Below are 20,553 nucleotides of genomic sequence, written 5' to 3' on the forward strand. Positions count from 1 at the left end.
GCTGTTTAGAGTGCAGAGAAATGCATTTGAAGTTTCAGATACTAACATTAGAAAGTTTGATCATGAATTTTAATCTATTTTATGGCATTGTGGGGGAAAAATCTTTTTTAAGATGAAACAGGTGAAAATCTATGTGACTTGTGGCTGAATTCATCTGTTTCTAAAATGTGTGTGTGAAAAATAAACATGTAGTGGCTTCATGCAAGCTGAGTTTTTGTCATTAGTGGAAATTCAAATAGTGGAGGCGTGGAGTGTTTCACTTGTCTTGCGTATGTTTGAAAGGGAGTGAAGAGGTAAATGGCAATCATTTAGCTCATTGTGCTGCTGATGACTGTACCTGCTCTCTGTATAAATAACAGTAAACTTTGCATATTCTATGCCTTGGATTCAAATTAGCAGAGCTGATTCATTTGGGTTTAGTTGAGTTTTGCAATGTAAACCTGTAGTTAAGGGACTTTTACCCAGGGAGGCTGTAGTGTGCAGCAGCAGGACAGGAAGTGGCTGCTGGCCACTCTACTTTTTGCTTTATGTTCAGAAAACCCTTCTCTTCTTCTTCCCCTTAATTTTGACAGCTTTCTCAAATCAAAGACTCCAGGTCCCATCATTCAGCTTCTGACACACCCCAGAGCATAAGGCTGCTCTTGCCTTCGCCCACTGCAATTAAAATCCTTAGAGATCCCTCAGCAGGACCTTGTATTTGTGCTGGCATCTCTCTCCAGGAAGGTCTTTTGACCATGTACCCTTTGGGTAGTGCTTGATGAAGGTGTCATTTCCTAGTGCCACATCTGCTAAAGAAAGATGAGAAGAGGCAGGACCTTAGACCAAGCTCCCATGTTTCTTCTAGAGGTAAAGTTGTCCATGATATTTATCCCAAACATTACTATCTTTCTCAATTTGACGTAGGAGATGGAAGTGTTACAATTTTAATCAGACTGCATATGATCAAGGTTGAAGATTCTCTTTAGTCCTTGGGTGTTTGGCATGTTCCCCTTTCTTTCTGCGCATGGTAGGAAAACCCCTCTCTGTCTGTTGAAAGAGAACGGAAAATCCTAAATGACTGTCAGGTCTCCAAACCTCAGTTCCTCCTAAGTACCAGGTTTGAGGTTAGGACTTCAAAGATAAAGACAGATGGGTTGTGAGTGTGTATATGGGCCATTTATCCTATAGAAACCCTAATTACTGACAAATATAAACATTCTTTCTGAGCTTTCTAAAGCCAATATATTTCATATCTAAAGAAATTTTGGCTCCAGTCTGATTTATACATCTCACATCAGGCAGAAATCACAGATGAATCTGTGGTGTGCACTTGCAGGGTGAAGAGGCTCTGTTTCTCTGCATTTACATGAGCAAAGAGCAATATCTGTCATCTGGTGGAGGTCTTGCTAGGAAAACCTGACCAATGTGCAGAACATTATTCTTCCTTTAGTGCTTATACACAACTCCCATTAAAAGTTATCTTTATTAAATTCTCTTCTAATGAGAAATTAGAACTGAGCTAAGGCATGTAAACGCTGGGGGCGGGGAAATGGGGGGGCTGTGTGGTTACAGAAATAGCTGAGGAACAAAACTACTCTGGAATGAAAATGAAGCGAGAATAATACCTTGCTCATTAGAGTTGAGCACGATGCATGGGCGCGATCCGCCTTGAGGCAGAGGGAAATATCTCACAGCTAACAAAGTGTTTTGAAGACCTAAGGATTGTTTTAAAGGACTTAAGGATAATGAGACTGTAAAAATATTAATTTATTTTAAGAATTAAGAAAAATGAAATACATTAACAGAGTCCCTTCATGTGAAAATAGTTTTCAGAGTATAAAACTGTGGAGGATTTGCTGCTATGTTGGTATGGGCATTTCAGATTATCCTTACTTGGTTGTTAATGATGTTTAAAATAAATACTTTGAATCTCCTAACACAGTGAAGAACTGGTATTTTTGCTTTATATGGAGGGGGGAAAATGAAAAGCCTGTCCTTGAATCAGCTACAGTGGGGATATGGCTATAGGGGCTAGAATACTGGTTTTGTGCATCTGCTGAGGTGTGGGCAGCATGTGAACTTGCTTCAAGAATGATGTTTTTCAGAAGGAAGGTACCTGAGGTTGACTCCTGATTAAAGCAAGCAGTGACTACATCCAAATCATGGGAAAAAAGCTACTATCCAGCCTCAGACAGAGGGGGCTGACCCATCAATCTCACGCCTTTTTTCCCCACAGCTGACTTGAGGTTTTGTGGTATATTAGAGGAAATCTGTTCCTTTCGATGGCCTAGCAGAGGGTGACACAGTTGTCTGGTTTTCCTGCCTACAGTCATCCTGAGGGGTATACCTCAGGGGCTTTCATTGCATTACCATAGGAATGTCATTTGTTACTGTGGTTATTGGGAGTGTCAGGCCTCTCTTCACAGCAGTAATTAAATCCTATGATCCCACAGAGGTAGGAGAAGGATATTATTAAAAAGAAGGGCTGGGGAATTGTACAGGTTCACAATTGCACCACAGGTCAGCAGCCGCTCTCCTCCTGGCTGCCCACACAACAGTTTCTGTTTAGCACCTCGTGCCTTTTCTCCTCTCGGGAGCTTCTGTTGTCCTAGCGATGAACCTGCTTTTTGTCAGAAAAAATATCACAAGGGAAGTCGCAAGGACCCTTTCTTGTGCTGTGCAAAGCCCTGAAAAGGATCCTATGGTGCTCCCTGCTCAGCCAGTGTGTCCCACAGTCCCAGTGTCTGTGCTATCACACGCTGCCACCTGCTTCTCCATTTGGTTGCACTGTGCCCAAGGGAGCAGCCATGGAAAATCTTGAGGGGTAAAAGCATTTTTTATCAGTGTGTGAGTCAACTCCATTGTCAGAGTGTGCACCTTGTGTGTCCTCAGCAATGAAGCTGGTTGATGCAGAGCTAACTGTGAGCGTCAGAGTAACAAAAGCAAGAGCTGAAAAGGGCTGCTTTTCTTTCTGAGATGCTTCATAGAATCATAGAATGTCTGTTTTGGAAGGGACCTTAAAGATCATCCAGTTCCAACTCCCTGCCACAGACAGGGACACCTTCCACTAGACCTGGTTGCTCAGAGCCCCTGTGTCCAACCTGGCCTTAAACACTGCCAGGGATGAGGCAGCCACAGCTTCTCTGGGCAACCTGTGCCAGTGCCTCACCATCCTCACAGTGGAGAACTTCCTAACATCTAAATCTAAATGCCCCCTTTGTCAGTTCAAGTCCATTCCCTGCTTTCTTGTTGGCCCCTTCAGGCACTGGCAGCTGCCTTGAGCCCTCTCTCCAGGCTGAACAAGCCCAACTCTTTCAGCCTGTCTCAGAGGTGCTCCAGTCCTTGGGGCATCTTTGTAGCTCTCTTCTGGACTTGCTCCAACAGCCCCATTTCCTTAATTTGGGGGCCCCACAGTGGGTTGCTCTGGATTTATCCTCTGAATAAATACTGTAGTGTTTTTTCCATACTGATAAGAATAGCAAGGTGTAAGCAATAGTGTGGCTGTGAGCATATGGCGATTTCTCAGCATTCTGCACGGTAACAGCAGCCCTGCAGTTCCTGCTCAGTGTCCCAGTAGGCGCTTGGAGTCTGAGCAGAGGTGCCGGTCTGGAAGATTTTTCATAGTTTTACAGCTTGCATTGGTTCCCTGAGCACAGAGGGCTGAGCTGGCAAGTGGAAGAAACATGCTTCATGCAAAACCTTCCCCCAGCCGGCGTGGGGCTCTGGTCCTTGATTACCGGCTGCCTAGGCTGTCAGCATCTTGTGCTCATGGCAGCTCTGCATGGGAGAAGGATTTTTTGGAAGGGACATTGTTTTTCCCATGGGATGGAGAGTGTTTTGTCAAGATTCATTTTAAATGAATGTGCAATTGCATCAGCTGGGATTTTGCTGGGTATGAACTTACCTGAGGCAGCTGGGGCAGGGTGAGATCAGAACAAACGTGTTGGTCTATATGTTTTAGTAAATGTGCAAGGGGAACATGATTCCCTTCTGGCAACATTTTATACAGAAAGTTCAGACTCAGTACTCACTGATGGCTCAAAAAACCAGCACACACAATAAGGCTTGTTAGAGGGTTGTTTTTTCCCCAGTTAGCTCCAAATAATGGGTCTTTCAGAAACCATTCTGTTTCATAGTTTCAATTTTTTCCCATTCACAGTAAACGCATATATCTTCAAGTGCCTTTTTGAACAGGAGCACTCTCTGTGTAGCAGTATATAGAAAAAGAATTTATAAACTCTCACTCTGTAAGAATTTATTGGTATGACGTGATAATTTGCTTACTGCTGGGAATATGGGGCTGTCTGACTCATGAGATGTTTCTGTAAAGGAAAGCTGCCACTAAGTCATCCAAAAGCATTTTATGTACAAAATTGAATAGAACAAAGCCTTTAGTTTAGCAACAGTTAGACATTTATCCATGCAAACGATGCAAGTTCCGCACAAAAAGAGGAATTGCACAGTACTTGCACAGCTGATCCCAACCCAGTAATCTCCTTGAAGAGCTCACTGGGTGAGGAAACACAGCATCCGTTACAGACTCTGTGAGTTTAGTGGTGTGATTTTATTAATTGTAGTATCTTAGGTAAATACTAGGTTTTGTAAGTATTAGGTTTCTAATTATTACTAGGTTTCTTAAGTATTCCAAAACTTAGCCCTTCTTTGCTCTTTCTGCCTGTTTCATCTTTACAGTCTCCTGTTTTCCCTGACTTGGCTTTCTCTGCAGCTTTTCATCTCCTAAACAGACCCATTATGAATGAAACTAGTTATTGCTTATATTTTCTTAGTCCATTTTGCTGCTATTGATTCCCCTTGTAGGCTTTACATAATTATTATAGACTGAGGTGATAAACCTTTGGAGTAGGAACTGTCTGATAATCTGGATTTGCTCGGGAGGTAGCACAGTGGAGCCTTCAGTGATCTTCAGCACTGTTATGGTAACTGTGATTAATGGGGAACAAAGGAGCCATGCCTGCATGTTAAATAGCAGTATCTTTCATTTAGCAAAGGTAGAAGTAGAATAACGTCTTCTTTTTAGAGTCCATGGAAAAATGGAATTGCTGCTTCTTTACACTGGCAGAAATAGTCACCGGGGAATGCAGGAAGACAAGCACTGGATGTGTAACATTGCAGTAAAGAAGCCTGGGTGGATAAAATGCAGAATCTGAGTGTTTGTGGTACCTGCTAACAAGTGTGAATTTGGCATGTCATTGTGAGATCCTGGAAGCAACAACAGCTTTGTGTTGCAGATGTGTAGGTAGCCATCATTTATGAAGTGACAGCTATCTGATAAAATAATTCACCCCCCCCCAAACCAACACAGACCACCCACCCCCAAAACACTAGCCCAAGACAAAACACACACACAAAACCCTCCACAATCCCCACCCACGGAGCAAAAAAACCCAGATTTTTTTCATTTTCTGTGCAAAATGCTGAATGCACCTGAAAGCCTTATAGAATAACAGTGGCTTTGAGAAGACAGAGGATTCTGTTGGTGGAGCACAAAGGTTTGAATAGTGAGAAGGTGTGCTTGCTTTCAGCACAAAGGGGTTATGCCAGCCTATTTTCCAGTGGTGTTTTTTGAACATGATAAAACTGAGTTCCTAAGCAACCCTTGGAAACCTTGCTAAACTCCAGTGTTCCCTGCAGATCCCCACTGTTGGTACTGTACATGTTCCCTGTAGATGCTGCCAACCAGGTTTTCTTTTTTTCTTTTTCTTTTTTTGTTATTTTAATTTTTCTTTTTTCCTCTGTCTCTCCTTTTGTTTTCACTGATATTCCCTTTCTGCCTATTCCCCCCTTTCCCTTCCATTTTTTTTCTTTGATTTTTATTAAGTTTACCATTTAGTATAGTTCTGACTACTGACTTCAGTCTGTGATAGCTGGTGGTAATTACAGTGTTCCTCTGGATTATGGCAAATCACTCTGAATTACAGTGTTTTTCTCCTTGGGGCTGAGCACCAGGAAAAGGGAATTCTTGGCAGTGGTGGTTAGAGGTTGAGGCAATGGCAGAACAAGTTTTATACAAACTTCCCAAAATGCTAAAGTCAGCTCTGGCTTGGCAGCACCTGTCCTGTTCACTGATGGCTGTGGGGTGGGATGGAATGAGTTGTGTTCATGGCATTAATGATTTTGGCATAACCTCTTTTTTAGAAATAAATCTGATCCCTGCTTGTAGAATGGCTGCAAAGTTCTTCAGGGGTTTGGAGCTAGGCATGTCTTACAGGTCACTCAGTAAACTGAAGGTTGACCCTTGATTAGAGTTAATATCCTCCTGGTGGGTTTGTTTGGTTTTAGTTTAAATGCCTTCCTTCAGGGTGAAAATAAGCTGTTAGACTAGTGAAAACTAGAACCTATTTATAAATTATCTGGAACTGAAGCAGGGCTGGATACATCCAACCTGAAAGGCTTTGGATGAAGGCCTGAATCGCTGAAGGACTCTTACACAGATACTGCTGATCTCTACCCATCCCTGTACGTGGCTGGAGGCCGCAGTGGTGGCAGAGGTGAGGAAAGTGTATCTGCATTTCTTTTCATATGATTAGATTGCGTACTGCACAAGTAGGAATGAAAATCAGATATTTTTTTGAATTCTATTCCCAAAGAGCTGTTCTTTGTATCATGGTGTCTTGGAACTGGGTGGTTTTTCCTGCAAAGAGCTAGTGAGGTTGTTCTCTGATACGTGATGGACTTGCATGTCAAACACCAATCTTCCAAAAAGTCCCCCTTGATGGAGACACAGAGGCTGCCTGCTGGAGCTGTGATGTGCCTTTCCTACATGGCTGTTCTGCATTTGTTCTGGGGCCAAAACACTGAAGGTATAGCCATTAGCTAATCAATTTACTGGATTAAGTTCTTCACTGCAGGGTGAGGCACTGGCACAGGTTGCCCAGAGAAGCTGTGGCTGCCTCATCCCTGGCAGTGTTCAAGGCCAGGTTGTATGCGGCTTTGAGCAACCAGGTCTAGTGGAAGGTGTTGCTGCCTGTGGCAGTGGAGTGGAATTAGATGAGTTTTAAGGTCCCTTCCAACTCAAATCATTGTGATTTTATGATTCTGTGATTCATAAAATAAGTTACAACCTAGGAAAAAGATACAATAGTTCGGTGCTGGTGGGTCTGTAAACCACAGTGAATACCTTGTGTCTGTGAATGTGCTGCTGATCCCCTGAAGCAGATCCAGATCTCACTCCACACTAGTCTTCAGGCTTTGCCACCAGCTGGGTGGTTAAAGTAGTGTGTTGCCCAGGCCTTGGGGAGCCAAGCTGTGCTCCCTGCTGCTGCTCACTGGGGAGGGCCATGAACCAGCCCAAAAGTCACCAGAAGACTGGACTCCTGCTCAGAAAGTCCTTTTTCTGTCTTGCATGGAATGTGTGGTGTGAAATATATTATTTAATTAGCTATAAAATGCAACATATTCCTCACCCTCTATTTTTAAATGACATCAATATAATTATATCTATAATTAATATGGATGGTAACAAAATGGTAGCCTGATAATTTTACATCGTCTTAATTAGCATTAATTTTTCTTTCTTAAGATGGCGTGTTTTTCAAACGCACGTTCTTTAATTGTCGATTCAGACATCACTTTTTCAAAAGATATAATGGAACAGGGTACTGCAGTTATGGAACATGAGAGGAAAAAGAAATATACAAATGGAAATACATTTCCGAATATAAGTATTTGCTTTCTATAGAACACAAGAAAATATCTCTCTGAGGCTGAAAACATGTTTCTGAGGCTAGAAGAAAATGCCTGATGCAAATGTTCAGTATCAAAAAACAAATAAGTTGAAAATTTAAGTTAGAAGTTGCTTCAGAATAAATGGTAATAGATAAATCTGCCAGTAATGAGCATAGACAAAGATGAAATAGTTGTACAATATATTCATTGAGTGATTTTTTTGAAGCCAAACTGCTGCTTTGAGTGGGAGATACTTTGCGCTACACTTTATACCAATGATTTTCAGATTATTAGATTATTTGGCCATGTTTGTTGTTCCAGATATAGCATGACCAGTTGAATAATTTGTTTCTAAAACCCTCAGATTTCAGTTTAGTCCAGAACATAAACTGCTCTTGCACCTCTTTTAAAGAAACCTCACAACTGATCCTGAACTAATTTTTTTTTTTTTAACCTTATGTACTTCTATGAACTTAACCTGATGTGCTAATATCAGTTCGTCTGATGATGGTTGTGGTTCTGAGCAACCTGATGTAGTTGAAGATGGCCCTGCTTATTGCAGTGGTATTGAACTAGATGACCTTTGAAGGTCCCTTCCAACCCAAACTACTTCATGATTCTATGTTAATTTGTCAGATCTCTACAAAACAAACCAGTAATCAGCCTGCTAAGTGTAGACGTTTTTCATCAGTGTTTGGGTTTTGCTTACCAGGGATGAGGTGCAACATCTTGTTAAAAAAATAAAAAAAAAAAAATAAAGAAAAAAATTGGAAAACCCACAGATTCAGGGTACAAACTGGAAATTGGGAAGTGTTTGTGCGACAGCTTGTATGAATTGAAAGTTTGAAAAAACTTCCTCTTTTGCCATGGATTTAACCTACTCAAGTAGCTGTGAATGCTTTACTTCTTGCTGAGATTTGCCAGAGATGGGCACGGTTAGAGCTGTTTTTCAAAATTACCCCCATGTCTCTTTCCTGGTCAGCCCTCAGCATACGTTCCCTTCTCTAAATACTTCCAGATTGTAACTGGGTGAGCTAGTGCATATACAGAGTTTCCAGCACCTTGGTTGAGGTTATATAGGGTTTTAAAGGCTTTGGGACTTGCTTTTGAGCACAGGAAAGTGAGGAAGCGAAGCAGAAAATGTCCGTGTGAAGACAAGGTGGCATTTTTGAGGTGGCATGGTCTCATTTCCCTCCCTTCCAAAAGGCTGGCATGCTTTGGAGTGTGGTGGTTGCAGAGCACTGTCAGGTTGGTATTTCAAAATCTCTCTTTCCACTGGAGAAAAGCCCAAGTATTGGCCCATGGCCAAGGGTTTTTTAAGGGAAAGCAACACTTTGAGACCCTCAGATTTGATCTCAGTGACTTAGCATGGGCTGAATAAATGCAAAAGGCAGCTGGTGCTTTGCTGACCTTTGAATCCCAGATTTTCACCCAGGCAAGTGGCTGGTGAGTGTTGAATAAGAAATCTGGAAAATGGAAAGACGGCTAATCCGGGCAGCTCTTGCTCTCCCTTATGGCTTTGATTTGAACCTACCTGCTCCACTGCCACCTTGGCATGCTACTTTCAAATTCCGTGCAAAGTTTATCTGAACCTCCAACTTCCAAACCCTTGCCTTTATTCCATTGACTGCTTTGCACAGCATGTAAAATAGGGAGAATTTCCTTTACTAGCACACCATTGCCAAGCATCATGTTTCCAAGTGATGAGGCATCTCCGACCCTCTGCTTAATTCACTGAAAAGTTTCCATTTGCTGCTTGATTGAAGTCTTATTCCTTGAGTACAATTTAATATTTCACTGGAAGTCTTGATGGATAGACATCCCCTGGGGCACTGTATTATCTGTGGTTCAGATCTTGGTCCCGGCTCTTTTAATTATACTATAATCCTTTTACAAGAGGAATAGGCTGCATAGGAACGCTAAAAGCACCAAGTATGGTATGTGTATGTCCACATGCTGTAGTTATATTATATGTCTCTCTTAATTTAAGCATTGCCACCTGAGTATTTTGTATCTTTTTGACAGCAAAAGACAGTTTCTCTGTTGCAGGTGTAGATACAGATTTTTTACTCATCAAAAGCTGAACAGGACATCATAATTCTGTCATTTGCCACGGTCTTGACATTATTTTATTGGCTGCAGCCTTTCTCCTATGTCCATTTCCACCCTGGTGGTACTGCAGCCCCGTGGCTCCAACAGCTGAACAGATGCTCTTTGTAGTGGAATGGTGGGTGCTGGTGGCTCTGCTCGCTGGTCTCTTCCTGCTAAGGAGAGGGGACCAGAAAATGAAAATAATTCACTTGCTAAGAAAAGGAAAGCACAAAGCAATACAGACCAAAGGCTGTTTCCTAAGGTCATTCAGGAGCTTTTGTGCTGGGACCAGCAACATATGAAGGTTGTGAACAGCAGTTTAGGAGCAAGGAGATGCTTCCTTTGTGTAATTTTGTGTAAATACTTCCAGTGTTCTACCAGCTTCTTTCCTTTCCTTCCTCTTCCCCTGTGGTTTCTACATTTTCATCCCTCTCTAGACAGCAGACCTTGCTCCTTGTGTGGTTGGTGAGGAGCATGCAGGAGAGTTGGATGGAGACCCTGTAGCGGCTTAGACTTACCGCGGAAATTCAGTCAATATTCTTTATCACTTCTCCAGATTCCAAACCCACCCACAAAGTGTTGAGATCTGGTTGAGCATGCTTCCCCATCAACCGGATGGATCCCTACTGCAGGGCCTTGGTGGTGCTGCTGCAAGAGCTCAGCCAGAATTGCATCTGTATAGATCTTTAACCTCCTTGGTACACAAATTTAAGGTTGACACTAGGAGGAAGACTTACTTTAGAAAGATTGAAGTCTTCCAATGATGGGCTTGGATTATCCATTGTATTAAACTGAAATTTCTCCTGAAGATACTCATCACAATTACATACCTGTGCAGTATTCGCAGGAGGTAAAACTGCGTGTATGCCGGAATGATTCCTGGGCTTGGTCCCATAAAATTGTTTTTCCTCAACACAATATTCCTTCTCTTATGTAGACATTCACTAGTGGAAGAACTTGCATGAAACTTGTGAAATCCAAGGCACCACTTCAGTGTTTGAAGAAGGAAGTAGTTCTGCTCCACTGGACTGATCAGCAGTTGTTAGGTCTTTTGCTGACTGTCACTGCAATGGTTTTCTATTTCCAGGTCTTTTCCTACACTGCTGACAAAGAGATCCGCACGGACGACTTGTGCCTTGATGTCTCAAGGCTGAATGGCCCCGTCGTCATGCTGAAGTGCCACCACATGAGGGGGAACCAGCTCTGGGAGTACGATGCTGAGGTACCACAGTTTCAGCTGTTGCACCCGCACTCACCAGGGTAGAGCTGGGAATTTATTCTTAGAAGAGCATGGCTGTATCCTGAGGAGCCTGGGAATGACGCAGTGCACCAGTGCAGTGGGGTCTCCTGCCATAGCACAGGCTTCGGGGTGCAAAGTAATTCAGCTGACCACTAGGTTTTAAATATTGTTTCCTCAAAATTTCATTTTTTGAGGGCTGAAAAAGTCAATTACTGTTTAAAAAAGCTAATTTCTAGTAGCTAGCATTGTCTTGCACAAGCTACTGAAAATGCATTTCCCCATTGAGCAGAGTTTTAACAGTGCTGCCCCATGGTCTGCGCGTATGTGGCTCTGCTACTCTCTGCTTAGAAATGCCAGATTAGTATTGGTGTATTTCCATAGCTGCAATGGGAGAAAAATACTGCAAAGCTCAAAAAATACTGGTGTACTAAAAGGCATGAATTCTAAAAAGTGTTTCCAGTGTGTTCATAGAAACAACTGTTTTCACCTTTCTGCATGGAAACCTAAATTTCTTTCAACCATATATGCTGTTCTTTAATTTTAACGTTGGAAACATGCTGGTTTTTTCTCTTAAGCTTAGCTTAAGAGATCCACAATGGAAAATTTCTAAGGAGCTGTGTAAAACCAGAATCAACCATTAGATGGAGCTCATAAAAAAGAAATACACCATTTTTTTTGTATAAGGGATCTCCAAGACAACGGCTTTGCTGTTTGTTCCACAAACATTTCTGTTTATTGACAGGAATATTTTTGTTACCAGTTTTAGTCTGTGGACATTCAGACTTCAGCTTGCAAACTTCCTTTTAGTAACTGTATTGGTATTTATGATCTGGGACCCCCAAAACAAGAAGGACATGAAGCTGTTGGAGCAAGTCCAAAGAAGGGCCATGAAAATGCTCTGCAGACTGGAGCACCTCTCCTATGGAGACAGGCTGATAAATTACCTCACACAAAAGTGAAAGTTAAAGTTCCCAAATGGTTGCTCTCACCTTGAAGAAAGCAAACAGTTAAGTTGGTATTTGCAGGGATTAGTGTCATGTCATGTAACTAGATGAACAGTCAGAGCGCTACATTATTCTTGCGTCTTTCTCAAAAAAACCCCAACCCTTAAAAATTAGTTTTATGAACTTTCCGCTTAGTGGTATAGAACTCGGCAGTACCCAGCCTGAGTGACGGGTACACTTATAAAATCCTAATTTACTGACTTAGAGGGTTGGTGTAAGAAGTAAAGCTGTTCAATGAACTTTTTGTGAATAACCTGTTGCTTGCTTGCTTGTTTATTTAATTTGCAATATGAAGAATATTTTACATCAAGCTTAAAAAGCAAGTTGAATTATTATTTTTTTGTTTGCAAACCCCTCAGTTATAGATTCAAATAAGGCATTCCCTTTTAATATCTGCATAAAATGGTACTCCATGATGAAACAAAATCATTTGCAATCTGGAAGTGGAGGGTTTTGCCATTCAAACAGACTTTTCCATAAATTCTGTTTTTCAGTTTGACAGAAACATGACACACACTGGCTGCAGCTCTGGGGCTGCCAGATCTGACCCACAGGTCGTGCAGGGTTGCCTAAACCTTCTATTCCATTCATTTTTCCTACAAGGCAGTTTTCACTGAGCGGCATCTTTTTCTTAACCCAGTGGGATAAATTATTTTTGATACCTGGTCTAGTGGAAAGTTGGAACTAGGTGAGCTTTAACATCCCTTCCAACCCAAACCATTCCTTGATTTTATGATACTCATAACTATATAGGCTAAAAAGAAGCCTTTATATGCACAAAATATTAATAGTATCATCTGGATTTAAGGAAGCACTAAATAAAGAAACCTGCTGTCACCAGAAGAAACAACAGCACTGAATTTCAGCCTTCATATCCCCCCAGTGAGCTGTTTCCAGGAAGGGTAGCCAAGTCTGTGCAGTAATCTCCATTTCTAATGCAAAATGGCTTTTAACACTCAAGGCAGAAGTAGTTTACAGCATTTTTAAACATCTCTTTTACTGAATGTTTCAACATCTTGGCAGGAATTTTATTTCTTCTCTCTCTCTTTTTTTTTTTATTTTTTTTATTTTTTTTTAAATAAATCCATTGCCTTCCATTATTGAATTTTAATGCTTTTCTTTCCTACTTCTTGAGAAACACATCAGTAAGATTCCTGGCCCTTTCTCAAGCTGCCAATTACCTTGCAAGGGCAGCTCTATAAACCAGCTGTGTCAAAGGGATGTGCCAAGTTTGAAGTTTCCCAGCTTTCCAAGGCTTCCTATCAGCATGTGTTTTATAGCATATTTATAATGCATTAAAGCTGTTTGCTTTGGAATGGGGGTCAAAACAAGGTGGTGGGTCAGCAGAAAAAGATATGGGAGTGAGGATGGGCTGGAGCCAGAGTTTCTTCCTAAGCATCTGATCTTGCTTGTCTAATGAAACATGTTTTTCCAATTTTGCTATGTAGCTGTTTGCTTGGTTTGCCCCTGTACTGGGGCACTGGTCTTGCTGGAGATATTTGTGCAGGAGTGACAGAGAGCTGCCAGATAGATCCATCAGGTCCAGGTTTGTGCTGATGTACCCGGTGACTCCTCTTGTGTATCCCTGTGGCATCCCAGCAAATTCAGTATGTAAAGTGTGCTGAAATCTTCTGACATGTAACACACGAATGAACTTGAGGAAAAAATAATGCTGTAAATATGTCACATCTGGTAGAAAATAGTTTAATTTCCTCATGCATGAATGATGATGTTGGGATTTGATCTTGCGCAATTACTGTTATTTGTCGCTGAATGCAGTATTTGTCCATACAGAGATATTGAATTTACATGCATGCAGAGCTGAAGTCTTCACAAGAAAAAGTTTCTCGAGTCCCTGTTTGACTCCAATTTCCTTTTTTTTTTTTTTTGTTTGTTTGTTTGATGTGGTGATGTGGGTTTTTTTTTTTGTTGTTGTTTTTTGTTTGGTTTTTTTTTTCCCCCTTCCACCAGTATGTTGGTAAATGGGAATACAGCTTTGAGGTAAGTTTTTTAACAACTGCAACCCCGGCACTAAACCCTACCGTAGCGCATCTCTTGCTTGCTCCTCTAGCAGTGCTGTATTAAAGTGTTGTGATCTAGTACCTTTATATAAATATTGCTACTACATGCCAAACCTCATTTATTCAGGTAGTCAGTACACGGTGTCACGCTGCCAATGTTTTCTAGAGAATATATGTGTCAGACTGATAACATGGAGGTATCATGTCAGAAAAGTGATTTGATGAAAGGCAGATGCTGATGTTGGCGTGCACAGGCAGATGCTGGCATGTAGGGATAGGACAATGGGAATGGGTTTTAAACTGAAAGAATGTAGGTTTAGATTAGATATTAGGAAGAAGTTCTTCTCTGTGAGGATGGTGAGGCACCCAGAGAAGCTGTAGCTTCCCCATCCCTGGCAGTGTTTAAGGCCAGGTTGGATGGGTCTTTGAGCAACCTGGACTAGTGGAAGGTGTCCCTGCCTGTGGCAGGGCGTTGGAACTGGATGAGCTTTAAGGTCCCTTCCAACCCAAGCCATGCTCTGATTCTATGACTAGAGGAAAGCAGGGAATGCCAATTTACGGTGTAAAGATTGATGGCTGAGAAGCACGTGAGCACACGGGCGCAATATCTGGGAACAGCTGGCTTGTTTCTTATGCATTTTTTGTTCACAAATGATGTAAATACCCATTGCATCATCAGCGTCACATCTGCTGGTCTGCATCTGTCAAACATTTGCAGACTTCGTGACTGTTTATCTTCTTAAAGTTATGGGACCAACTGGAGTTGGTGTAGTCTAACTTCTACCAGAAAAGATTATGGCTAATAGTTTGAATATTCCTATAAATTGCAGTGTTATTACTAACTTCTACCATAGGAGATTATGGCCAATAATTCAACTAGTCCTATAAACTGCAGTCTTTTTACTATGTAATTGAAAGGCCTTAGTGCTTAAAGAATCAGTAAGGAAAACATTGCAGGGATTTTTATTTTTTTTTAATTACCTTCTTAGAAAGTAGTGTTTAATAAAACGAGTGTAGGGGACAAATGATCTCATTCTTTCAATACTATAGTTTTTCTCAAGTCGGTGCAGCTTTGCTGATGTACACAAGTTAAACTTACTGTACCTTGTACCAGAAAGAAGAGTCTGGTCAGATTATCAAAATAATGCTTATACTTTTTATGCCCATGTGAAAAATCTACTAAATTTAGGCATTTACCATAATATAAACATGCAATATAGAGAGATTGTGACATTTTGAAGTCATTTATTTATTTATGTACCTCTATATTCCCTTAACAGAATAGTAGCCAGAAGTGAAGATGAAGCAATAATACACAATGAAACAAAACCAAGCAGTGATGTTTGCACTGGTTACTCAAAGTGACATTATAAGGACATTCATTCTCAGTATTTTTAGTGGCTTCTTTATACATACGTTACTTTTTCCCTTACCAAGCCAAAACTGCAGAGCAGGAGAGGGTGAGGGGATAGCAGCCAGGGCTGGGATGGAGGAGGAACATCCCCAGGCAGCACCAGCCCAGGGCACCTGCCATAATCTGGCTGTCACAGCCTAAGGCAAGATTTAAGGAAATAAAAGCTCCCCTCTAGCTCAGTCTTCCTTCCTGACTGGTAAAAGAAGAGCTGAAATTGTAGTTGACAAATAAATTTTCTTATTTCTCTTTATGTAAATGTTTAATTCATTATATTTTTAATTTCATAATGCTTGAGTAGGCTTCAGGATGGTTAGTACAGGCTATTACTGCAGTAGAAACATCATCTCTGCCCAAATCTTGCTGCGCAATGGGACATCATGATTGCAGCAAGTGGGGGGGGGAGGGAGGATTCAGAGGCATACTGGTCTAAATTGCAAAATGTAAAGTGAACAGGTCTCAAGTGGACTGGTCCCTCAAAGCAGAGCAGTGAGAACATTTTTTGTGAAGCTAAAGCTTAGTTATATATACATTACATACATTATATATTTAATATGACCATTTATGTGTCTGTTATAGCTGTATAAGATAGCACAATTTCCCTATGATTTGGCACTGGTGTGCTCACAGGCGCAATTACCCATTAGTAATTCCCATCAGAGTGCTCTTAGCTTTATCTGGTTCACAGTTGTGGATGTCTAATCAAACAGTCTGTTACTTTTTCCTTTGTTTGTCGTTGTCTTTGCTTGTTTTGTTTACTTCTGCCATTTTTCTGTCATGCAGACCCATACATTTCTTCATATAATCACCCAGTCATGCCTGACAATAAGCAGGATAGAGGATGGCACCTATGGTCCCACAGTGGAGGCTTGCGATGGCAGCCCCTTACAAACATGGATTCTAAGAAACTACACAAGGCTGGAAGTATTTAGAAAAATTTTTTACAGCCCCACTGACTATTTCCTTTAAGAAACAGTTGGAGGTTGGTATTAAAAAGCAAATAGAGCATGTGATGATTTAAGCTATACCCAGAAAATTGCTTCTCCATTCTCTGGCTATTAGACTCGGCTGAATTTATTTCTTGTTTTTGCAGATGATTATATAGATATGTGATAACATATATGGTTAATGTTAGTTATTAGTTATTATTGATTTTAACTAATTTTAGATTAATTCAACTACCTTGATCTATTGATGTCAATGTGATTGTTACTGTTGGCAACAGCTGGAGGTTTGGTTCCTATTCTAAGGCATAGAAATGATGCCAGTTGTGTAATATTTTTCAGAAATCTTCATCTTGAAAATTCCCAATTTTAAGTAATTCAGTCCTAGAGATATTAGTCACAGATAATTTTAAAAGATCAACAGATAATTTTAAAATGTTAGTCACTGAAAGAATCAAAATATTGTGCCAACTACTGTTTTCTCCTAGACGGTTGGTAGTTGTCTAGTTCCTAGACAGCTGAGTAATACAGGGGGTGGTGATGGGGCAACACACATGCAGGGGTACAGGCTGGGCTTGCTCTCATTTGTCATCTGCTCCCCTATCAAACAATGTCACCTTCCTGCCCGAGAGAACAAAAATGGGGGGAAAGCCTCTCTTGTTAGTGGCAGACCCCTAACAACTGTAGTCAGCAGGATCTCAGCAGGTGATGCAGAGTTTCAGCTGCATTGTTTGCCATAACGTGTTCAGAGTCCTCACTCATCAAAGCTATTATTTGCATGCATTTGGTAAGCAGGAAGCCACAGAGTATCTGCACAGCTGTACAGGCAGCTCTACACCCATGCGTGTGTTCTCACATTTGGGTAAAATGAACATTTTAGGCTGGCTTGTATGAGTATCACATTGCCTAGTAATTAATTGTTTTCCAAGCAAACGAGACCCTTTTTGTAATAGTATAAATAATGATAGAACACAGAAAGAAAAAATTTATGAGATGGGTTGAAAATCCCAATGATATGGTAATCTAGCATGAAATTATTCACTGAATAAAAGGGAACAGCTGATGGAGGCAACAGCAGCATTTCTAGGCTTGTTTGCATTTCTGGTTATAGTGGAAAATGATAGCAGCTTAATTGCACTTAAAACAATATAAGTGAAGAATCAGTGATGCTTTGAGCAGTGCTATTTAGTAAACAAGCTACTTCTGTTAGCACTACTAATTCTTTCCTCTTGTAATTAGAGGAAAAAATGCCTTATATTCATCACTGAATGCATACCAAATGGCCCCTCGGTGATTTGTTATAATATCTGCAGGCTTTTCTTTGAGAATTTTGTAATAGTTTGTTTTAAATTGAGGCAAATCTCTAGGGGCAAGCTATTGAAAGAATATTTAAAATACAAATTTGGAGTGTTAATATGTGGCATGACAATCCAGTATGAACTAAAATTATACAGTGCAATAGCGCAGGTATATGTTTGAATAATAAAACTACATCGGCAGTGTTAGCATTTCCCAGCGGTTTAATTGAAACACTAGACAATGGTCCAATAGTCTTTTTTTTTTTCCACACAAAGATACACAGATGAGTACTGTGTGGTGCATCAGAGACACCAATTTTTAAAATAACTTATTTCCATAACTTCAGTTACAGTAGCATTGTTTATATTATATATAAATAATATATAACACAATGCTGCTGCAATACTGCTGCTTCTCCAAGACTTTGGGTTGGGCTCTGCTGTTGTGGGTTTGATTCATCCTTTCCCCCTCCTCCAGGAGGCTGCAGACTTTTGCCACCCATGCTTGTTCCCCTGGTTATTCCTTTACATGGTGTTTGACATAAAATTGGTTTCTGCTCCAGTGGAGGGTCTGCAAACACAATTTCAGTCATGAAATCGACAGTTCCCTTGATTGTTCTGGTTGTGGCAGGGGTATAATCCCTGTGGAGCTGCTGTGCAACAGCTCAGATCTTGCTTGACCACTCTACCTGGAGCATTAAGATACCTGAGTAGGTTGCTTGACTCGGGGAACCTGTTGGAGTGAGTCCAGAGGAGGCTAAAAAGATGCTCCGAGGGCTGGAGCACCTCTTACATGGAGACAGGCTGAGAGAGCAGGGGTTTTTTAGCCTGGAGAGGAAGGTGGCTCTGGGGACACCTTAGAGCAGCTCCCAGTGCCTAAACGGGCCAACAAGAAAGCTGGAGAGAGGCTTTTTACAGGGGCCTGTACAGATGAGACAAGGGGGAATGGCTTTAAACTGACAGAGAGGAGATTTAGATCCCATATTAGTAAGAAGTTCTTCCCTGTGAGGGTGGTGAGGCACTGGCACAGGTTGCCCAGAGAAGCTGTGGCTGCCCCATCCCTGGCAGTGTTCAGGGCCAGGTTGCATGGGGCTTTGAGTAACCTGGTCTAGTGGAAGGGGTCCTTGGTCTTTAAGGTCCTTCCAACCCAAACCAGTCTGTGATTCTGTGAACAGAGTCCATATAATCCCATGGGGCAGTGCATCTGGTGCAGGACCTGTCCTGCCCTAAAACTAAACAAAGGCCAAAATCATGATGTTTTGAGTCAGGTGCAGCAGCAAACACAGATGTTTACTGCCAAAATATTAAGTTGATATTGAGCTTGCAAGGCCATGGGTGACTGCAAGTGCAGTGCATGGCTATTGCATGCCTTGCAGGGCTTGGCTGGAGCAAATCCCTCTGGCAGCCAGGCTCTGCGCTCTGGCTGGGGAGGGCAGAATGCTGGGCTGGCACATGGGGATATGGTGAGATGGTCCCTAGCCCTGCAGCATTGGTTCAGCTCCATCCTGAGCCAGATGGGAACCACAGCTGCCCTGCACCATTGCACTGACCTGGCTCCTGCGTGTGTCGCCATATGGGCTGCACAGCTCTGTCACAAATGTGCCACTTCAAGTGTATGCAGGTGCATAAGCAGGTTCACGTATGATACAGATGTACTTGGGATTTTTTTTCAGGAACTGGAAGACTTTTTAGGTAATAGTAAATTGGTAAATGCAACACTTCTTAGCAGAGGCACTTAAGGTGCATGCTTAATTGTTGTGATTTTGTGTGTAAAATCCCCAGGTCAACCCCAGAGGAGTGACAACACCTGCTGCTCTGCTGCACATGTACCTGTCTTGCTTTATCTGAGTACACAACTTCATGTTTAACTGCTCTGGATGTCTTCATGGACATGTTCTCCAATGCTTTTGAATGGAAGATGATTTATTTCTTCAAAATAAGTTCTATTTTCTGTCATCCCCTTCTGACTCTCCCATTCCTCAGAAGTACAGTGTCATGTGGTAGGGTGTCACAAAGAAGAAAAAATGTATTGGAAACAGAAGAATTTTCACCTGCATCTTGCCATTGTTCATATAATACTCAGTAAATGTATTGCCGTTAGCAATTATTTCTGAACTAACGGTGCGCTGGTCTGAAATGCACAGGTGTTAAGGTTTTTGGAGGCTAAGATCCTTAATCCAAAATACTGTTGCTTTGAAATAATACTTCCTTGCACTTATTTTGTGCTTTTCTGTTACATTTATTTGTTGCTGGGCTCAGCAGAGGTGCTCGCTGTCCGCGTTGCCTGGCCATGAGTGAGAAGGTGAGCTGGGCACCCTGTAGCATGGTAGGGGTTTTGTAGAGCTGTACAAGTGATGGCCAGGGATGAGTACTGGTCTTGTGGCTTGTGTAGTGGCTAGAATAAGACTGAAGTAAGACCAAAAATGCAATTACTGGTTTTCAGCAGTAGCTATCTTGCTGCAGCTCTTACTCTTCTCTGTTGCAGAAGCTCACCCTGAGGCATGTCAACAGCAACCAGTGTCTGGATGAGCCGTCAGAGGAGGACAAGATGGTTCCCACCATGAGGGAGTGTGGTGACAGCCGTTCCCAGCAGTGGCTGCTGCGCAACATGACCCTGGGTGCCTGAAGTCAGTGCAGACCCACTCCCTCGGCCAGGATCTCTTCTTCTCCTTCTCGTCCTCCCATCCTCCTTGCTGAGGCCAGTGGTGCTGAAGCCCTCTCCAAATCCCAGCTGACAGAACAAAGTCACGGGGCAGGGTTCCTTGATGCGGCAGGTCTCCACATGCCCCTTCAAAACTTGTGACTGTTCAAAAGAAGCTCATCTGAGCCTATAAATGTCAAAAGGTGTGGTGTTACCAACACAAGTCTGCTTAAAAGTG

General features: G+C 41.8%; 1 protein-coding gene across 1 annotated transcript in view; it reads left to right on the forward strand.

Annotated features, from left to right (window-relative positions):
• Positions 1 to 20,300, forward strand: part of LOC104411158 (polypeptide N-acetylgalactosaminyltransferase 13) — a gene marked incomplete at its 5' end in the record, with an annotated part of 41,380 nt that extends 21,080 nt beyond the window's left edge. The window contains 2 exons of the mRNA XM_010021514.1: positions 10,844 to 10,978; positions 20,160 to 20,300. Of these exons, the coding sequence (XP_010019816.1) occupies positions 10,844 to 10,978; positions 20,160 to 20,300 (276 nt within the window). The remainder of the gene's footprint in view (positions 1 to 10,843; positions 10,979 to 20,159) is intronic.
• Between the last annotated feature and the right edge of the window lie 253 nt (positions 20,301 to 20,553).

Source organism: Nestor notabilis, unplaced genomic scaffold (assembly GCF_000696875.1).
Source record: "Nestor notabilis isolate BGI_N333 unplaced genomic scaffold, ASM69687v1 scaffold22409, whole genome shotgun sequence".
Taxonomy (NCBI): Eukaryota; Metazoa; Chordata; class Aves; order Psittaciformes; family Psittacidae; genus Nestor; species Nestor notabilis.